Source organism: Cetorhinus maximus, chromosome 17 (genome assembly GCF_964194155.1).
Source record: "Cetorhinus maximus chromosome 17, sCetMax3.hap1.1, whole genome shotgun sequence".
In the NCBI taxonomy this organism is placed as follows: Eukaryota; Metazoa; Chordata; class Chondrichthyes; order Lamniformes; family Cetorhinidae; genus Cetorhinus; species Cetorhinus maximus.
In genome coordinates, this window is record NC_135895.1 from 102,350,305 (window position 1) to 102,370,934 (window position 20,630).

General features: G+C 44.1%; 1 protein-coding gene across 2 annotated transcripts in view; it reads left to right on the forward strand.

Annotated features, from left to right (window-relative positions):
• LOC144692649 (potassium channel subfamily T member 2) overlaps positions 1–20,630 on the forward strand; it is a 794,243-nt gene that overhangs the window by 510,280 nt on the left and 263,333 nt on the right. For both annotated transcript variants that reach the window (XM_078561726.1, XM_078561725.1), the window contains one exon: positions 18,855–18,966. In XM_078561726.1, the coding sequence (XP_078417852.1) occupies positions 18,855–18,966 (112 nt within the window). The remainder of the gene's footprint in view (positions 1–18,854; positions 18,967–20,630) is intronic.

Below are 20,630 nucleotides of genomic sequence, written 5' to 3' on the forward strand. Positions count from 1 at the left end.
GTTTGCGTTGAGCTTCACTGGAACATTGCAGCAGGCCAAGGACAGACATATGGGCAAGAGAGCAGGGTGGTGTGTTGAAATGGCAAGCGACAGGAAGGTCTGGGTCATTCTTGCAGACAGACCGAAGGTGTTCTACATTTGGACTTTCCAATGTAGAGGAGACCACATTGGGAGCCGCAAATGCAGTAGACCAAAATGAGAGAAGTGCAAGTAAAATGCTGCTTCACTTGAAAGGAGTGTTTGGACCCTTGGACGGTGAGGAGGGAGGGGAAGTAAAGGGGCAGGTGTTCCGCCTTCTGCGTGGGCATGGGGAGGTGCCGTGGGAGGGGGTTGAGGTGTTAGGGGTGATGGAGGAGTGGACCAGGGTGTCCCGGAGGGAACGGTCCCTACGGAATGCCGCCAGGGGGGGTGAAGGGAAGATGTGTTTGGTGGTGGCATCATGTTGGAGTTGGCGGAAATGGCGGAGGCTGGTGGGATGAAAAGTGAGGACAAGGGGGACCCTCTCATGCTTCTAGGAGGGAGAGGGAGAGGCATGGGAGATGGGTCGGACACAGTTGAGGGCCCTGTCAACCACTGTGGGTGGGAAACCTCGGTTAAGGAAACAGGAAGATGAGGTGCTATTCCTCCAGTCAGAAGCACTGTTTTGGAAAGTGGCATCATCAGAATAGATGCGACGGAGGCGAAGGAACTGAGAGAATGGGATGGGATCCTTACAGGAAGTAGGGTGTGAGGAGTTGTAGTCAAGGTAGCTGTGGGAGTCGGTGGGCTTCTAATGAATATCGGTGGAATATTTCCTGGCCCCGACCGCCTCCTCTTCACCATTGACGTCCAATCCCTCTACACCTCCATTCCCCACCAGGATGGTCTGAGGAATCTCCAGTTTTCCCTTGAACAGAGGCTCGAACAATCCCCATCCACCACCGCTCTCCTCCATCTGGCTGAACTTGTTCTCTCACTGAACAATTTCTCCTTAAACTCGTCTCACTTCCTCCAAATAAAAGGTGTGGCTATGGGTACCTGCATGGGCCCCGGTTACGCCTGTTTCTTTATGGGGTATGTGGAACGTTCCTTGTTCCAGTCCTACTCAGGCCCCCTACCACAACTCTTTCTCCGGTACACCGATGACTATTTTGGTGCCGCTTCATGCTCTCATCTGGACCTGGAAAAATTTATTAATTTTGCTTCCAATTTCCACCCCTCCACCACTTTCACATGGTCCATCACTGACACTTCCCTTCTCTTCCCTTCCTTGACCTCTCTTTCTCAATTTCTGGTGATAGAACATTATTCATTACAAGCCCACCAACTCCCATAGCTACCTCGACTACAACTCCTCACACCACGCTTCCTGTAAGGACCCCATCCCATTCTCTCAGTTCCTTCACCTCCGTCACATCTGTTCTGATGATACCACTTTCCAAAACAGTGCTTCTGACATGTCTTCCTTCTTCCTTAACTGACGTTTCCCACCCCGGTAATTGACAGGGCCCTCAACAGTGTCCGACCCACCTACTGCGCCTCTGCCCTCACGCCTTCCTCTCCCTCCCAGAACCATGATAGGGTCCCCCTTGTCCTCACTTTTCAGCCCACCAACCTCCGCATTCAAAGGATCATCCTCCACCATTTCCGCCAACTCCAGCATGATGCCACCACCAAACACATCTTCCCTTCACCATCCCCCTCTGTCGGCATTCTGTATGGAATGTTCCCTCCGGGACACCCTGGTCCACTCCTCCATCACTCCTAACACCTCAAACCCCCTCCCACGGCACCTTCCCATGCAATCGCAGAAGGTGCAACACCTGCCCCTTTAATTCTCCCCTTTTCACAGTCCAAGGACCCAAACACTCCTTTCAAGTGAAGCAGTGCTTCACTTGCACTTCCCTCAATTTGGTCAACTGCATTCGCTGCTTCCAATGCGGTCTCCTCTACATTGGAGAGACCAAATGCAGATTGGGTGACTGCTTTGCGGAACACCTTTGATCTGTCTGCAAGCATGACCCACACCTTCCTGTTGCTTGCCATTTCAACACACCACCCTGCTCTCTTGCCCATATGTCTGTCCTTGGCTTGCTGCATTGTTCCAGTGAAGCTCAACGCAAACTGGAGGAACAGCACCTCATCATTCGATTAGGCATTTTACAGCCTTCCGGACTTAATATTGAATTCAACAACTTCAGATCATGAACTCTCTCCTCCGTCCTCACCCCTTTTTGATCCTCTTTTTCAATATTTATTTTTTAATTAATTTTTATATATTAATTTATATATATATATATATTCCCACCCATTTCTCTATTATTTTAAAAATTTATTTTCATTCATTGCTTTATCCCCACCTTTTAACCTATTTCGATCTTTTTTCCCACCCCACCCTCACTAGGGCCATCTGTCACTTGCTCATCCTGCTTTCTACTCTTAGGGAAGAATTTTCCCCCTGTTGGGGGTGAAGTGCAGGATCGGGTGCAGGCAGGTGTACCTCGGGCGCGCTGTCATTTTACGTGGGCTTGCCAATTAAGACCTGCCCAGCGTGATGTCCGCCAGGAGGCTATGCACCCCCTGTGCAGGCGGGGGGTGATTCTCTCAGCCGAGAGTGCGCTCTTTCGCTCATGCGCGCGTAAGAGCACACTGATCTTCCTGAGGCTAAGTGCTGCCTCAGGGAGATCGGCGCAAAATTAAAAAAATACAAAATTTCCCTGACGTCCCTTCATGGGACACTGTCAGATGAGTTGGGACATGTCCATCACTTTCAGTCAAACCTTTATTAAAAATTAAAAAACCCTCATGAAACCTCATCCCGCCTGTGGATGAGGTTTCATGCTTTTTATTGAGCTCGCCAGGGTCCCTGGCCTGCCCACCAACCTTAAGGTTGGACGGGCAGGTCCATTAGTTACGTTAAATACTTTCTCAATGGCCTCAATAGGCTGTTGACAGGTTGGTGGACGCACAGCTGATTCGGTTGTGCCCCCGCCGACCAGAAAATTGAAATGATGCGGTATGACATCGGGAGCTCCGGCCGATGTCATCCCACGTCATTTTATGCGTCGGCGAGCACGCCCCGCCCCCTGCTCGCCGACCTAAAGATCCTGCCCTTAATGTCACCATTAGCACCTCCTTTAGCCAGTGTCACCACCATCAACCTTTTGTTTATGACATCTTTTGCAATCTCTCCTTTGCCTCCACCTATCACTGGCCTTCTATCCAGCTTCACCTGTCCCACCCCCCTTAAACAGTATATATTTCACCACATTTCTACTTCTCTTTAGTTCTGAAGAAGAGTGACATGGACTTGAAATGTTAACTCTGTCTTTCTCTCCAAATATGCTGTCAGACCTGCTGAGTTTTTCGAGCAATTTTTGTTTTTGTTTCAGATTTCCAGCATCCGCAGTATTTTGCTTTTATCCTTTTAGTTCTAATATGGACCCCCAACTTCACCTACCTTCCTTCTTTATACATGTTTCTCTATCTTTAATCTGTAAATTCCATTGTTTTATATGTCTTTGGAAATGTACTCTTCCCATAATATAAAAATCTTTCAAGTTGCCAATATGATCAGTACGTTTTGGGAAAAATTAACATAATAACCTTGACCCATTTATCTTGTTAATTTAAACATCTTACCATCCCTTTGAAACCCAAACAGCTTCTTCACTTATCTAAAAATGCAATTTGCCTTCACACTTTACATGCTAAGACCTCATCGCTATTGACTCATTAGCATTTCAAATGCCTTTTACCCCTAACTTCTTTTGATAATTTCAAGCTTTCAGCCTATCTGACTCTAATTTAATTAGATCACACAGACAGAACCACCTATACTCACACCCATAAACCTACTTTACAATAAACCACAATAATATTGTGAAACTTCTTATAGTTTTGTGACAAAAGTTGAAGCCTTTCAAAAGCTGCGGATTCTACTAACATGCAGGAAGTACTGAGTCTGCTAGGACTCCTCATGTATTGTAGTCACTTCATTCCTAACCTCGCTACATTATCTGTCCCCCTACGTGATCTGACAAAAGAGACCACCAAGTGAGAGTAAACTACATTAATCAAATGGGTGTACACCAGATCAAGCAACATTGTCAGCAAGTTGCACAAATGCCTCTTTCGACCCTGGGAAAACCACCCATCTAGCCATGGATGCAAGTCTGGTTTTCTTAGGTGCAGTTCTCATGCAGAAAGACTTGGCAGGCAACTCATCAACGTTTCTGATAGCAAGCAGGTTGCGAACGCCTGTAGAACAAGGTTATTCGGAAACAGAGACAAATGTGCTCTCAATCACAAGGGGTATCTTACACTTTCATCTCTACTTGTGTGGGAGTGAGTTTGAAGGAATACTGGATCATACACCACAAGTAAGTTTGTTCATAAATCCACATAGAAAACCATCTACTCGAGTACAGTGTCGGATACTCAAATTACTAGAGTAACGTTGAATGTCGAATACCAGCCAGGCAACTCAACCCAGCAGACTAACTTTTGTGACATCCATTGCCATTGGTCAGTACTATTAGTCATTGAGAAAAGTTTGCCGAATTGCATCTTAACTATGTAAGCTAAACATGATTCCAAAGTCGCTAAAACCAGCTGACATCAAAGCAACAACAAAACAAGGTGCGATGATGCAGCTATGTGTGATAACTATGGAATCATTAAACTGGAAAGACATGATTGAGAGTGCGTCTACAAATGAAATTGCTCAGGCATTACAAGGTCTTCGCAATGTTTGAAATGAGCTCACCATTACAATTACATCTGATCTCATGTTACACGGCAATTGTATTGTCTTTCTGTAATCATTGAGGGAATGTGTTGTAGATATAGCACATGAAGGTTACCAGGGAATTGTCAAAACCAAACAACTCCTTAGGGAAAATATATGGTTCCCAAGAATTGACTACATGGTAGAGCACAAAATCAATCAGTGTTTGCCATAACCAACAGGAGATAATCTAACCATCTCACCTTAACATTCAATGGCATTACTATCATTGAATCCCTCACTATCAACATCCTGGGATTACCATTGACCAGAAACTTAACTAGACCAGCCATATAAATACTGTGGCTACAAAGGTAGGTCAGAAGCTGGAAATTCCACGGGATGGAACTCACCTTCTGCTTCCTCAAAACTCGTCCACCATCTACAAGTCACAAGTCAGCAGTGTGATGGAATACTCTCAGCTTGTCAGGATGAGTGCAGCTACAACAATGCTCAAGAAGCTCAACACCATTCAGCCAATGCAGCCGTTTGATTGGGACCCCATCCACCACCTTAAACATTCACTCCCTCCACCAGTGACGCACAGTGGCAGCAGTGTGCACTGTATACAAGATGCACTGCAACAACTTGTCGTAAGCCTCCTTCAACATCACCTTCCAGACCCGTGACTTCAACCACCAAGAAGGACAAGGGCAGCAGACGAATGAGAAGACCACAACCTGAAATTTACCCTTCAAGCCACAGACTATCCTGACTTGGAACAATATCGCCATTTCTTCACTGTCTCTGGGCCAAAATCCTGGAACTCACTAACAGGGAGTAGGTGTAGGTGTACCTATACCACATGGACTGCAGCAGTTCAAGAAGACAGCTCACCACTATGTTTTCAAGGGCAATTAGGGATAGGCAACAAATGCTGGCCTAGCCAGCGATGCCCTCATTGGGTGAAAGAATAAATAAAAAATATGTCAAGCAGCCACAATGCCATATCTTCATGACTCTCTCAAGATGTCTGAACCACCTCCCAGACCAGGGTTTGAAGTTAATGCTGAGTGCACACTGGTGAACACCTGCTTGCTGTCAGTGACGACTGCAACAGATTGCCAGTTATAAAAATAATTTTAACTACTTCAGAAAAGCAACCATCCCAAAGTGTGACGAGATTTTCGCTTTGTTGGAGTCCCTCAAAGAGTGAGAATGGATCCCCATTCAACAGTAGTGAGTTCAATAAATTTGCAAACTACCTAGGTTTCACTCATTGAAAAAAATCACACCCATTTGCCAAGAGCTAATGGAGAAGTCAAGAGATTATGCATACTTTGAAAAAAGTGATACGCACAAATAAGCTGATAGTCGTAGAAGTAAGAGTTGTATCACCTTCTTCACAATTACAGAGCGACTCCTCACTCTATCAATTTCAACTACACTCATCTTCGCACATGCAATGCATAAGCATTTTCCTGAGCTCCTCCATGGAGCTAATGATCAACATGCATGCAAATGCAATTGAGAACAAAGATCAAATGAAAGTAAATGCAGATTGAGCAAAACATGAGATTTCGAGCTACACCACTAAAGCCATGAGATAAAGTGCTTTTGAAATGTAATGTTGGAAAGCAAACAACCCCTTATGACATCCAGCTATGTGTTGTGACCAGCACAAAAGGATCAATATTCACTGCTAAGCACGGTTTGCAAATCATCACATGAAACGTGTCATTTTTCAAAGCACTGAAAACACCATTAGCGAGTATTGAATCCGATTTAGACATCAACAGCTCAGATGAACATGAATTTTGGGGGAGACTGTAGCATAGTGATAATGTCACTCGACTAGTAATCCAGAGATCCAGGCTAATGGGATATGGGTTCAAATCACATCATGGCAGCTGGTGAAATTTTAATTCAATTTAAGTAATAATTCTGGAATTGAAAAACTCGTCTCAGTAATAGTGACCATGAAACTAGTGCTGATTGCATAAAAACCCAACTGGTTCACTAATCCCCTTAGGGAAGAAATTCCACCATCCTTACCTGGTCTGGCCTACAGGTGGCCTACATGTGACTCAAGATCAACAGCAGTGTGGTTGATTCTTAACTGCCCTCTGACTGGCCTAGCAAACAAGCTCTTCTGTTCAAAGGCAATTAGGGATGGGCAACAAATGCTGGCCTTGCCAGTGATACCCACATCCCATGAAAGAATAAAAAAAAGCACAAGGATAAGAATTGTAAAATAGAAACATTGCAGACTAGGAGCCAGTATCGGTCAGCGAGAGATACTGGGTGAATAGCATTTGGTGCAAGTCAGGATATGGGCATCAGACGTTCAGACGAGCTCAAGTTTATGGAGTGTATTGGGAGGCTGGCAAGCAGAACATTGGAATTGTCAAGAATTGAGGTAACAGAAGCATGGATGAAGGTTTCAACCACGCAGAGCAGGATAAGCAGCTGGAAGAGGGAGAAGGAAAAGGAGGAGAAGGGCTTTCAGCAGGAGGCTATATCTGCTCACTTTGTTTGGGAGCAATTCTCTTACCTAAACCTCAGTGAGGAACAATGTGTGAGACGCCTGTACTTTACTAAGGACACACCCACTGAAATCTGACATCTGCTGCAGCCACACCTGCACTCTGAGCATGGCAAGGATGGCACAACCAGAGACTATGAGGGTGACCTTGGTGATTAACTTTATTCTGCCTCCTACCAGGCTGGAGCTGGAGATATTTGCCACACGTTGCAGTTTGCCATCTACTATTGCATAAGGGAGGTCAGCGAGGTCTTCTACTCAAGGGGAGATAACTCCATTTCATTCTTTATCGCAGAAGAGCAGTAGACAGTGATCATGTGGCTTTGTTAGAACTATAGGCTTCTCAATGCTGCAGGGTGCCTTTGACTGTACTCACATCACTTTGCAGGTGCCACATGTCAACTCTGACCTATATCCCAAGTGAAATGGATATCTCTTCCTCAGTGTCCATCTGATGTGTGACCACAGGCAATGAATAATGTAGGTTAATCCACAGTATTCTTGCAGCACTCATGATGCCTTTATTCTGCAGCATCGACCTGAAATGTTAGCTCTGTTTCTCTCCGCAGATGCTGCCTGACCTGTTGAGTTTCTCTGGCATTGTTCTTATTTCAGATTTCCAGCATCCACAGCATTTTGCTTCTGTATTAGCTTTATGTGGTGCTAGCCACACATAATATTGGTCCCCTGCTGATGTGTCCGGCTAATAAACGACATGCTTAGAGATAGCAGAAAACGGACACTGTGGAAATAAGCAGGCAAGTTGGTGTGTCACTTGCAATGTAATTAACAGGTGTGAGTTAAGCATGCATCACGATCCCAGCACATGTTTTCAGGAACAATGAGGCATAGTCCCTAAGAACTTTTTTCAAGAGCTGTTGTTGATTTATTGCAAATCATTCCCCCTCCTGGAGAGACCTGCCATTTTTACTTTCTGTCCAAACTAGGAAAATCAATTCTGAGCCCATGGTATAATAGCAATTTCAAGTGTAAGTGGAGATATAATATGACAGGTCTCCATGGGAGGCGAATGATTCACTGAATGGAAAATCCTTTCTACATCTACTTCAATTTTGTTAGTTTTTTTTATAAAAAGCAGAACGAGTGGAGAGTGCATCACTCTAAGAGTATTCCCCTAGCCTTTCATTCTTTTCAGAAAATGTTATCACAAACCATTAGAACGGAAGAATGATGGGCATTAAACTACTTTGGGCCAATGGATAGACTGTGGTCTCTTTGAATGTGTCCCGTTACATGCATTATATACAGATACAAAGCGATTTCAAACTTTTATGGGAAATGAGTTTAAAAATTGGCTAAATGCATGAGGAATTTTATTGAACTAAACCTGTTATATACTTTAAAAACTGCTCAGGTCAAGCTACAACGATAAATGACGGAACTAATTAGAGAAGATTGGTGGCAATCATCTCCAATATGCAGAAATGGGATAATTTAATCAATTGTACAATAAGATAAAGAAGGGTCACTCTCAAAATGAGACTTAATAATGTGTGAAATGGTTGGCCTAAGGTTCACTGTTTATCAAAAAAAGGAAAGGTGACTGTACAATATCCTTGTTTCAATTTGCTGCAAAGCCACATACCTAAGTCAAGACAAAGCAAAGATGAAATGAAATCCTATAAAGGCTTAATTTAGAATGCAATGCAAGTTATATTCTTAGTTTCATTTCTCTCCATCCAGTGACTACATCATTGTATCCCAAAAGGTATCTTCTTAAAATCCCCCTGAAAACTTAAATATGATAGATTATTGGGCTGTAACTTCTGAACTCCCCAACGTTGGATTTGGGGGGTACCCCAAAGGTGCACTGGTGCAGAAGTGCAAATTTCCTCTGGGCAATTGAGCTGCTCTGGGAACCATCCAAAAATGTGACTAAATTGCAAACTTCGGATGGTTCTGGCTGTGCTACACAAATAGTTACTCAGAAAGATTAGGAAGAATTAAACCTCTTCTAACTTCTGGGTAACTATTGTAAAGACACAGACCAGCCCCAACCATAGGACTCTCCCATACCCGAACCCCCAGACTACAGCCCCCTCACCCCCGACCTTCCAGGGGTCTCCCCTACCCCCTGAATACACCCTACACACACACAGACTCCCCATGGCATTCCCCCCAAACTGACCCGACTTGACCACCTTGACCTGACCCCACCTCCTCATCTTCTTGACCTCCTCCCAAATGCGACCTGACCGGACACTCACCTCTTTCCACCACCAACTACCCCCTGCCCCCCCCCACCCCGGCAGGCACTACACCCTGCTAACCTGACCGGACCTCCCCCTGACCTCCGACAGCCGCCCCACCCCCTCCCCCATGTCCGACCCCCACCTAAGTGTCCAACTCCCCGCACCCTCCCAATATCCAACCCTCTAAAGCTTTCCTCCGATGTCTAACCCCTTCAACCCCCCACCACCACCAATGTCCGACACTCCCCCTGATGTCCAACCCCTTGCTATGGTTACAAATTAACCACACAAGCCATATGTATTTTGTCTGTATTGCACACATGGTCAGGAACCAAAATCAAGGGCCGTGGTACTTCTCCTGTTTATGGGCCCCTTATTCCCACCCCCCACTTCAACCCTCCCCCTCACATCCTTCAGGTGCCCAGAATTAGCAACCATAGTCATGGTGAGGTTGAACTGTTTTATGAAGGTTTAACAAAACTTTTTGGCTTTTGTATTCTATGCCTCTATTTATAAAGCCCATCGAAAGCTCAGGTTTCAGTGACAACAACTTTGTCAGAAAATTGCTCAAAACTTGGTCATTCACATATGCAACCAGCTCCGTTTCTTTGAATCTGGCCTTATGCAATACCCAGACAACAACATCCAGAAGAGTTGAACCTCAGAAGCACCAGAAACAAAAATCCAAAGTACAAATGAGAATTCGTTAAAAATTCATTTACAGGATATGGGCATCGCTGGCTAGGCCAGCATTTATTGCCCATCCCTAATTGCCCTTGAGAAGGTGGTAGTGAGCTGCTTTCTTGAACCGCTCAGTCCCTGTGGTGTAGGTACATCCACAGTGCTATTAGGGAGGGAGTTCCAGGATTTTGTCCGAGCGGCAGTGAAGGAACAGCGATAAATTTCCAAGTCAAGCTGGGGAGTGGCTTGGACGGGTACTTTCAGGTGGTGGTGTTCCCATGTGTCTGCTGACATTGTGCTTCTAGATGATAGCAGTTGTGGGTTTGGAAGGTGCTGCCTAAGGAGCCTTGGTGAGTCTCTGCAGTGCTGTTAGGGAGGGAGTTCCAGGATTTTGAGCCAGTGATAGTGAAGGAACGGTGATATAGTTCCAAGGCAAGATTGTGTGTGGCGTGGAGGGAGTGAATGTTTGTGGAAGGAGTGTTAATCAAGTGGGCTGCTTTGTCCTGGATGGTGTCAAGTTTCTTGAGTGTTGTTGGAGCAGTACTCATCCAGGCAAATGGAGAGTGTTCCATTACACTCCTGACTTGTGCCTTGTAGATGATGGGAGTCAGGAGGTGGGTTACTCACTGCACGATTCCGAGCTTCTGACCTGCTCTTGTAGCCACAGTATTTATATGGCTAGTCCAACTCAGTTTCTGGTCAATGGTAACCCGCCCCCAGGATATTGATATTGGGGGATTCAGTGAAGCTAATGCCATTGAATGTCAAGGGGTGATGGTTAGATTCTCTCTTGGTGGAGATGATCATTTCCTGGCTCTTGTGTGGTGTGAATGTTACCTGCCACTTGTCAGCCCAAGCCTGGATATTGTCCAGGTCTTGCTGCATTTGGACATGGACTGCTTCAATATCTGAGGAGCCACAAATGGTGCTGAACATCGTGCAATCATCAGCTAACATCCCTACTTCTGACCTTATGATGGAAGGAAAGTCATTGATGAAGTAGCAAGTGATGGTTGGGCCGAGGACACTACCCTTTGTTCCGGAACTGAGATGATTGAACTCCAACAACCATAACCATCTTCCTTTGTACTAGGTATGACTCCAAACAGTGGAGTGTTTTCCCCTGATTCCCACTGACTCCAATTTTGCCTCTTTGATGCCACACTCAATCAAATGCTGCCTTGATGTCAAGGGCAGTCACTTTCATCTCACCTCAGGAGTTCAGCTCTTTTGTCCATGTTTGAACAAAATCTGTAATGAGGTCAGAAGCTGAGTGACCCTGACGGAACCCAAACGAGCATCAGCGACCAAGTTTTTGTTAAGCAAATGCCGCTTGATAGCACTGTTCCATGACCCCTTCCATCACTTTACTGATGATTGAGGGTAGACGGATTGGGCAGTAATTGGCTGGGTTGGGTTTGTCCTGCTTTTTGTGTACAGGATATGCCTGGGTAATTTTCCACATAGCCGGGTAAATGCCAGTGTTGTAGCTATACTAGAACAGCTTGGCTATGGGCGTGGCAAGTTCTGGAGCGCAAGTCTTCAGTACTATTTCCAGAATATTGTCAGGGCCCATATTCTATTGGTGCATTGCTCCTGGTTTCACTTCCAAGTTTAAAAATGGCAAGACTTTCTGGTAGATAAGCAGCAATTCACCTGCAACAATGCGCTATTTCTATTGGCTCATTTGACTGGACAGCTGGTTTGTGATGCAGAGTGATGCCAACAGCTTAGGTTCAATTCCCATACTGACTGAGGTCATCCCTGCCTTCTCAACCTCCCCTGAGGTGTGGTGACCCTCAGGTTAAACTCATCACCAGTTGTGTCTCTCTAATGAGAGAGCAGCCTATGGTCCTCCGAGACTACAGCAACTTTCACTTTCACTTCGTTTCTATCTGTGCAAGTGGGCATTGTTAACAGAAAAATTACACTTTGCATTGAGTGCTGAATATTTTCTCATTTTAAAATGAAGCTAACCATAAATGCTCAGCATGGAGCACATAGTAGGAGAAAAATGTACTAAGATGGTGGAAATCTGAAATATAAACAGAAAATGCTGGAAATAATCAGTACAGGCCGCTTTTTTTATTCCTTCACGGGATGTGGGTGTTGCTGGCTAGGCCAGCATTCTTATTGCCTGTCCCTAATTGCCCTTCAGAAGGTTGGTGGAGGCCATCTTCTTGAATCACTGCAGTCCATGCCCCTAGCAGGGCTGTTAGGGAGGGAGTTCCAGGATTTTGATCCAGTGATAGTGAAGGAACGGTGATATAGTTCCAAGGCAAGATTGTGTGTGGCTTGGAGGGGAATCTCCAGGTGCTGGTGGTTCCATGCATCTGCTGACATTGTCCTTCTAGGTGGTAGCGGTCATGAGGTTGGAAGGTGTTGTCTAAGGAACCTTGGCAAGTTGCTACAGTGCATCTTGTAGATGGTACACACTGCTGCCACAGTGCGTCGGTGGTAGAGGGAGTGCGTGCCCTGTGGAGAGAGAAACAGAGTCAACGCTTCAGGTCCACAACCCACATTAGTTCTGATAAAAGGTCACTGTCCTCTGTTTCTCTCTGCATCGATGCCACCAGATTTGCTGAGCATTTCCAACACCTCCTGTTTCTATTGGAGCAAAAATGACCCCTTTTACCAACCCTCCAAAAAGCAATCAAACTTCTTGTGATCCTCTCGTTCCCCTTCAGCAAGAAACCCAGCAGCAACTTCCTGAGATCTGGTTCGGACATTAAACACGAATTTCAAAAAGAAAAGTTAATGTATGAAGAAAACATATGCGACTTTAGTATTGCTGAAAAAAAATAGACATTTTGTCAAAGCTTTTCATCTCGCACTCACCAGGACACTTTGCAAGAATGCCAATAGTAAAGGGAACAACAGTTTATACTGCATGAGAAGAGAGTGCTGATTAGTTGGCAAGTGAACTCTGGTAGAAGCATTGCCATGGAGAATGTGCTGGACAGTTGACTGCCAAGCTTTTGTTCAAATTCAAACCAGGTAGTTTGACTCTGATTGGTCAAGACATTGCCATAGGGAATGAACCAGGGAATGGCTGCCCCCAAGCTTTTGTTTAGTTAAAAAAGGCACAATATGTGGACATACATCACCCAGAATGCACCCGGACTGCCAAAACAAATGGCCGCACAGACTCGGGGTCTCCCTCCAGGGCAAGCGAATCTTGAGCGCTGGAACTTTGTTCCAGAGTAGAACACCTACCGTAGGGGGTGTTTGTGCAGCGGCACGTTAAGGCGTGAGGCAGCTTCTTGAGGGAGGGGAAGGTGCTGACTCAGCCCGGGCCCCTCTGAAGGCACGGACACCCCCGAAGACACGGGCCCCAGTGATTAGCAACGTGCGTGCCCCTTTCTCCTGGGCCCTGATTGCACACAAAGGTTGCTTGCTAATGTACATATCCACTGTGAAATTGATATAGGTCAATAAAATAGTTTTTAATAATAGCTATGACAACTCAATCTAATGTATGCAATATAGTACTGCTCTGGGATTGCATTGTTACCATAGAAATTCCATTTGGTATATCTGCTCTAATTGACATGACCTCATACGAGTAGTATATTTACGTAATACATTTATACAGATGGATTTCATCGAATTTACCATTGAAAATCAAATGAAGACCTACCTCACAAAATGGTCCTATGTTGTGTGTTATCAGATAGCTGTCCAAAGCTACTTCCACTGAAAATATAATGGACCATAATTAGCTGCCAACATAATAACAAGGCTAATGGCACTCACCATTATTAATGTGGAAATGCTGCAGCAACTTAAGGCAATCCAAAATTGCTGTCCAAGGTGTGCCGCTTCACTGTTAGCATCTCGAAAACAGCATCCCATCGTCTGCCTCATCATTGAAAAGCATTGACCAGTATCAAGTTGTTATACTTGTGTGGCAGCTGTAAGCTAAACTCACCACATATAGTTCAGTTCAGTATTGTCCATTTCAGTCTAGGTACCCTTTAAATCATGTGATAAGTGTTAATTACTGCCAGTCGACTCCCCTGGCACTGAAAACTGTTACAAGTGTGCAGTCTTATTCTTCAGATTTTAATTATTGTTGGAGATTTAAAATGTTTTCTTTTTATTTTCCTTTTAGTTTTTTCTCTCACTCTGAATCAACTCTTTCTTTCCTTCTCTTCATTTCTCTTTCTGTAACTGATTTGATGTTGAATTCACCCACTCTAATTCACCCTCCCTCTCAGTCCTTACACTGTTGCTTTTACAATCCTTCAATCTGATAGATTAAGGAGATATACAGTTTCTTACCCTTTTCACTCTGGTGCTTGATGCTCGATTTTACTGGATGTTATCAGCTTACACCTTCAGCAACCTTGCCACAAAATTTCATCCTGATTGAACAGGCAAGGGAAAAGATGCCACTTGCTGCAGCAAATATGGCCTCTCACAGTGTTCAATATCTGAAAATTAAAAAAAAGAATCATCTAACTTCAGTAAAACTCCACAAGACATTGGAAAAGCCTTGAGAGCAAAGAGCTTTGGCCATGTATTTAATTTTTCCATAGGAACATCACAGTAGAAGGCTATTCAGCCCATCGAGCCTGCTGCGCTATTCAGCACAATCATGGCTGATCAAACACTTAAATGCCTTTTATTCACACTATCCCCATAACCCTTTATGTCATTGTTAATCAGAAATCTATCAATCTCTAGCTTAAACACACTCAATGGCTAAGCTTCCACGGCCCTCTGGGGTAGAGAATTCCAAAGATTCACAACCCTCTCAGTAAAGAAATTTCCCCTCATCTTGGTCATAAGTGGCCTACCCCTTATTTTGAAATTGTGTCTGGGTTCTAGACTCCCCAACCAGGGGAAGCATATTACCTGTATCTACCTTGCCTATTCCTTTAAGTATTTTGTAGGTTTCAATGAGATCATCTCTCATTGTTCGAAACTCTAGAGAGTTTCTAGAGGCCCAATTTCCCCAATCTCTCTTCTTAAGACAATCCCGCCTTCCCCAGAACAAGTCTGGTGAACCTTTGTTGCACTCCCTCTACGGCAATAATATCCTTTCTGAGGTAAGGGACCAAAACTGAACCCAGTACTCCAGGTATGGTCTAACCAAGCTTCTATACAATTGACGCAAGATTTCACTACTCCTGTACTCAAATCCTCTTGTGATTAAGGCTAACATTCCATTAGCCATCCTAATTGCTTGCTACACCTGCATGTTAGTTTTCAGTGATTTATAGACAAGGACTCCCAGGTCCCTTTGTGCATCTACACTTTCTAATCTCTTATCAGGAAATACTCTGCACATCTGTTCCTTCTACCAAAGTGGATAACCTCACATTTTTCCACATAATATTCCATCTGCCATGTTCTTGCCCACTCACTAAGTCTGTCCAAATCCTCCTCTAGCCGCTTTACATCTTCCTTGCAGCACACACTCCCACCTAGCTTTGTATCATCCACGAGCTTGGGGATATTATATTTGATCCCTACATCCAAATCATTGATATATCATCTGGATTCCTAGAGGATTATTGTCTCGTCAACCACCCACTGTCCTATAAATGTTTGGTAACCATAGCGCCCATTTACAGTGGGTTACACGATCTGAAAGATGCTGCATTCTTAACCTTTCTGTGTCTGGAAGGGAAGGATTAAGATTTTGAATCACATTTTAATTTATATCACAGCAGGTTGATGATGCTTAAGATATTTCATTTTAACATTGGATAGGTAGCTGAATTTTCTTATGTTATTATAACAGATTAATTGCTGGAGCACAATACCTGATTAAGTTGTTTTACAATTCTGTCTTTCCTGTACAAATTGCAATCGCATTTTAATAGTATATCAAATACTGTTTTGAAATCCTTGCAGTATACTATATCAAATATACTATTTTATTTAGTATACTACAACAATTTCAAAATATCTGTCCTTAAATTTGACTTGATATAAATCTGTGAGAAGTAAGCCAAATTGATTACATAGGCTACAAAACCATTATGTATTTGATGGTAATATATGGTATTAACAATCTAAACCTAACAGCTTTTCCTATGCATACCATTTCTCATGATAGGCACAAGAGAACCATCAGACTCTTGTTATGATTCGCATAGAGACCAATAATGTGAAAGAACTAAACTTCCCAAATGACCCCAAAAGAAAAATCCAATGGACAAGATTACACTTTTTAAAACTTGTAGTGTAACAATTAATCCAAAACCAACATAAATTAAACATGATCTAACAGGCAAATTGTATTCAGTAGAAAACATTAACTGCAATTTAAATAGCTGATACAACAAAGGTAGATCTGACAGATTCACTGGCAGTTCTCCTAACACATATGCAATCCTAAAATTGCACCATATGCAATCCTAAAATCCTTCACAATCCTGGCTTTCTCAAGTTTAGTTTAACTCCTTTCCCTCGCACAGTATTTGATCATCAATTAGCCTCCGATAATAGTTTTACTCCATCTGAGCCCCATGGATACAATTATCACCAAAAAGGTGCACTTCTGCAGAACTTTCTTCGCTTGGTTCACGACAGACCTGATGGTGTAGCTTTTTCAGGATCACCTCCATCTGACTCCCCTGGGACACAGTATGGTCGACTCTGGTTAAAAACCATTCAGCTCCTCAACGTGCCTGGACTGCTCATACAGCTCTTGCTAGCCTCTGTACTGTTCTGACCTCTGCTGAAAACTGATCCCTGAGAGCCCTGTGTTTATTTTATCCAAATCAACTTCTGTTTCCCGAGCAACCTAAGGTCAAAGACCAGTTCATGGTTCTTTCCTTTATCTGATTCCCATTTTCCTAGCAACCTGAGATCAGAAACCTGAAGCTACAGTCACAGCTATTCCCAGAAACTGAAGTTTTTGTTTGTCTTTCATTTAGGGACTGACACACAATAAAACATACAGGCTGTGTAACGATTTTAGCACAGTCTATAGGGAGGGAGGAATTATGAAACCAGTTCAACGAAACTTTACCATCTAAGATAAAGGGTTTTACTGTTTGGTGAGTTAGCTCCTCACAGAGAGTCACCAGGGTGCCATGCTTCCTGGTCCAAGTACCATTAAAGTATGGGAATATTCTAGGGTAACTGCAGCTATTCTGTCAAACATGATCCAACAGGCAAATTGTATTCAGTAGAACACGTTAATTGGAAGGTTACAGTCAGATCAGCCATGCTCATATCGAATGGTGGAGCAGGCTTGAGGGGCGGAGTGGCCTACTCCTGCTCCATGTTGGTACATATGTTTGGGAACCCTCTGCAGGGCAGCTGGTGGCTGCTGCAGTACCCAAGCAAGCAGAGAGGGTCTCTACGTCTATCTGCAGCATTGGTACCCTGGTTGGCCACTGGAGGCCACCTTCAGGTTTCTAAACATTCCTCCGCCGCCTGTGGGAACCTGGAGGCTGAGAGAAAATCCCTATTGGCCCCCTTTAATTAGCCTTAAGAGGTTCTTTAATGAACCTTGTGGTTACCTGCCGTTTGTGGGGTGGTATGCATGCTGCACTCCCCATCCTGGCCTGCAAAAATTACCCGGAGGTAAGATGGAGCTTCTACCATCTCAATTCCCAACCCAACAAGGGCTCAGAATCCTGTTCGATGTCTCCCCTCTCATTACTTTCAAAAACCTACTCCATATCTTTGTTACCTCAATATTGTCCACTCCAATGATTTCATTGCTAAACTCCACTCTCTATAATGACTGGTCATTCACAAAACTTTGTCCTCATTTACATCGAGTCAGGCACTGTTATCATCCCTGACCCATCCACCCCTATTCCCGATTTAATTGATCCCCCGTGCCCCAACGAATTCATCTCATGGTTCTCATACACTGCTCCAATTCTGTTCATAACTTCACCCTATTGCACTTCACTGATGGTCTCCAGCCATGCATCCCCAATACACACTTCACACTTAAAGCACCAGTTTAACCTTTGCTTTTAACCCTTAAAAACCTATTTACCTACCTTCAAAAACATGCAAACAGCCATTCTCTTCAATTATGGTTTTGCCTCAACATTTCTGTTACCTCCCCATACTTCTTGTTTTGCTATTTATCCTTGTGAAATGCTGTAATGTGTCTTTCTGTGCATAAAGGTGCCAAAGATGTGCATATTGTTGTTGAAATCGATGCCAATCAGTTTAGGGAAATGTAATTTATATAATGGGCATTATTATCACAGAATCACAGAGTTTTAACGGCACAGAAAGAGGCCATTCAGCTCATTGTGTCTGCACCGGCTCTCCAAATGAGTATTATGACCTAGTGCCATTGTCCTGCCTTTTCACCATACCCTTGCACATTGTTTCTATTCAAATAATCATCTAATGCCCCATTGAATGCCTCCATTGAACCTACCTCCACCACACTTCCAGGCAGTGCATTCCAGACCCCAACCACTTGTTGTGTGAAAATGTTTTTTGTCTCATCGCGTTTGCTTCTTTTGCAAATCACCTTAAATCTCTGCCCCCTCATACTTGATCTATTGACTATGATTAGTTTCAGTTATAAACCTAGATAAATAGATGGGGCACAGTCGTACTTTGTTTCTCCAGGTGTCACCAGAATCAAGGTTTGGATCACTCTTAAGAGAAGAAATACCTGCGCTTGAATTTTGGTAATTCTAGGTGACTTGGTGTGTGTGACAACCAACAATTACCAATTATGCCATCTCCATCTTTCTCCTGCATGTAGGTTATTCTCCAGTCTCAGCATTATCACAGAATTGACTCATCCAGCCAATATGAGGTTCATGCAGTTCAGAGCCAAAGACTGCTATTCGCTGGCTTTGTCTAAACTTGAGAAGGTGAGGATTTTTTTCTAACTTGTTACGTTTTGTGAAGTCTGCATTTTATTGATTGTAGGAGTTATGGTTGAGAATTTTATAGCTGTTACAGTTGACGTTGTGGATTAAATTGCAGAACCCCGCTCCATTTTTAGTGACTATACCAATTGCCAAAATGCCTTACTCTTTGCTGAGTGTGAGATCTGTCCAGATTTCAATAGACAAAGGAGAAAAAGTGCTCCACTCACTGTAGGATTTCATATATATATATATAAGAACAGCAAAGGCAATCTCATTAATAGATTCACATCTAATCATGAAAACCAGAACATAGCCTTTTTTTTAATTACAGTAAAGCACAGATAAAGTGAGTAGTTAAACCACATGAAGAATTTATCACTCCAGCAAATAATGTCAGTGTTCAATGCAAGATTAGATATGTTTTGCTAATGATAATCCCTCAATCTTGACAAAGCACAATTCCTCCTTGGAGCATCAGTATTAGTTCAGGCTGCACCTAGGCCTCAACATCTGGTTGTACTTCATGTTTCAGGAATTTTGTTGAGCATTATTTCCTAAAATCGACCAGGAAAAGAGTTATTTTCAAAGCTATTTTTTTAAAAAGCTGGGCATATTCTCATCGGTTTAATAAAAAAGGCACCAAGAGAAATGGTAACTAGTATGCGACATGGAAGACGTTTTTCTCAGAGACTAATCAATAAATTAATTGGATAATTAGGAAGACCTCACCCATTGTGCTGAAAAACATCTCTTATCCCTTGTCTAGGCTGTGAAGAGGAGTTATAAAGAGAGACGTTCCCAAACAAGGCAGCCTGATTTCTGAAATCAGAGCACTGCACAGGGGGTCAGGCAGCTAAAAGCCATGAAGCCAGCAGACTAGGTTCTTCTCTGGGCTGTAAAGCCAAAATGTTGTGGAATTACCAGGAGCAGTGGCCACTACCGGTACTGCAGTGGGGCCTAGTAGAAGGATCATCACTAGAGCCCCTGGATGAATGTGAATGGGGCGGTATCATCGGGGACAGTTAGTGAGGCACTGGCAAGTGGCGGGGGAGGGTGATCATTGTGAAGGGAAGGTAGTTGGCTTGCCAGAGATCCCTCCCTTTCTGCCAGTGGATCCTTCTGTTGGTCACAGGATGCCTGAGCAGGAAGAGCCCTACCCCCATCAGACCACAGGCATACCCACCAGGGTTGACCTGGTAGTTTGTCCACATGACATGGCCCCTAACTGCCATTGTTTGAATATCAGCATTGGGGTGATTTAGACCCTTAAGTGGTCACCTAAGGGCTCCGGGCAACTGGCCTCCGGGCAGCAAGGTTGTCCTCAACCCTTCCTACATTGGACTTAATTGAGGGGGAGGGGGGGGACGGGATGGGGGGGGACGTGGGGAGGGGTGGGGAGGGTGGGGGGGAGGGGTGGGGGGAGACGTTGGGGGGGCGAGGAGGGGGGGGGGAGGGGGGGTGGAAGGGGTGCGAGGAGGGGGGGGCATCAGGAAGGTGACAAAGTCTCCACCCCTCACCTTTGCACCCCATTATACACCCACCCCCAGCCTGTCTCCAGTGTGAACATTAAATTCTCTCCGTTAGAGAAGATAATGACATACTAAACTGAGAAGGTGATGAAGGAGGGGCTGCAGGGTGTGGGAGAGGTGATGAGGAAGCGAGTG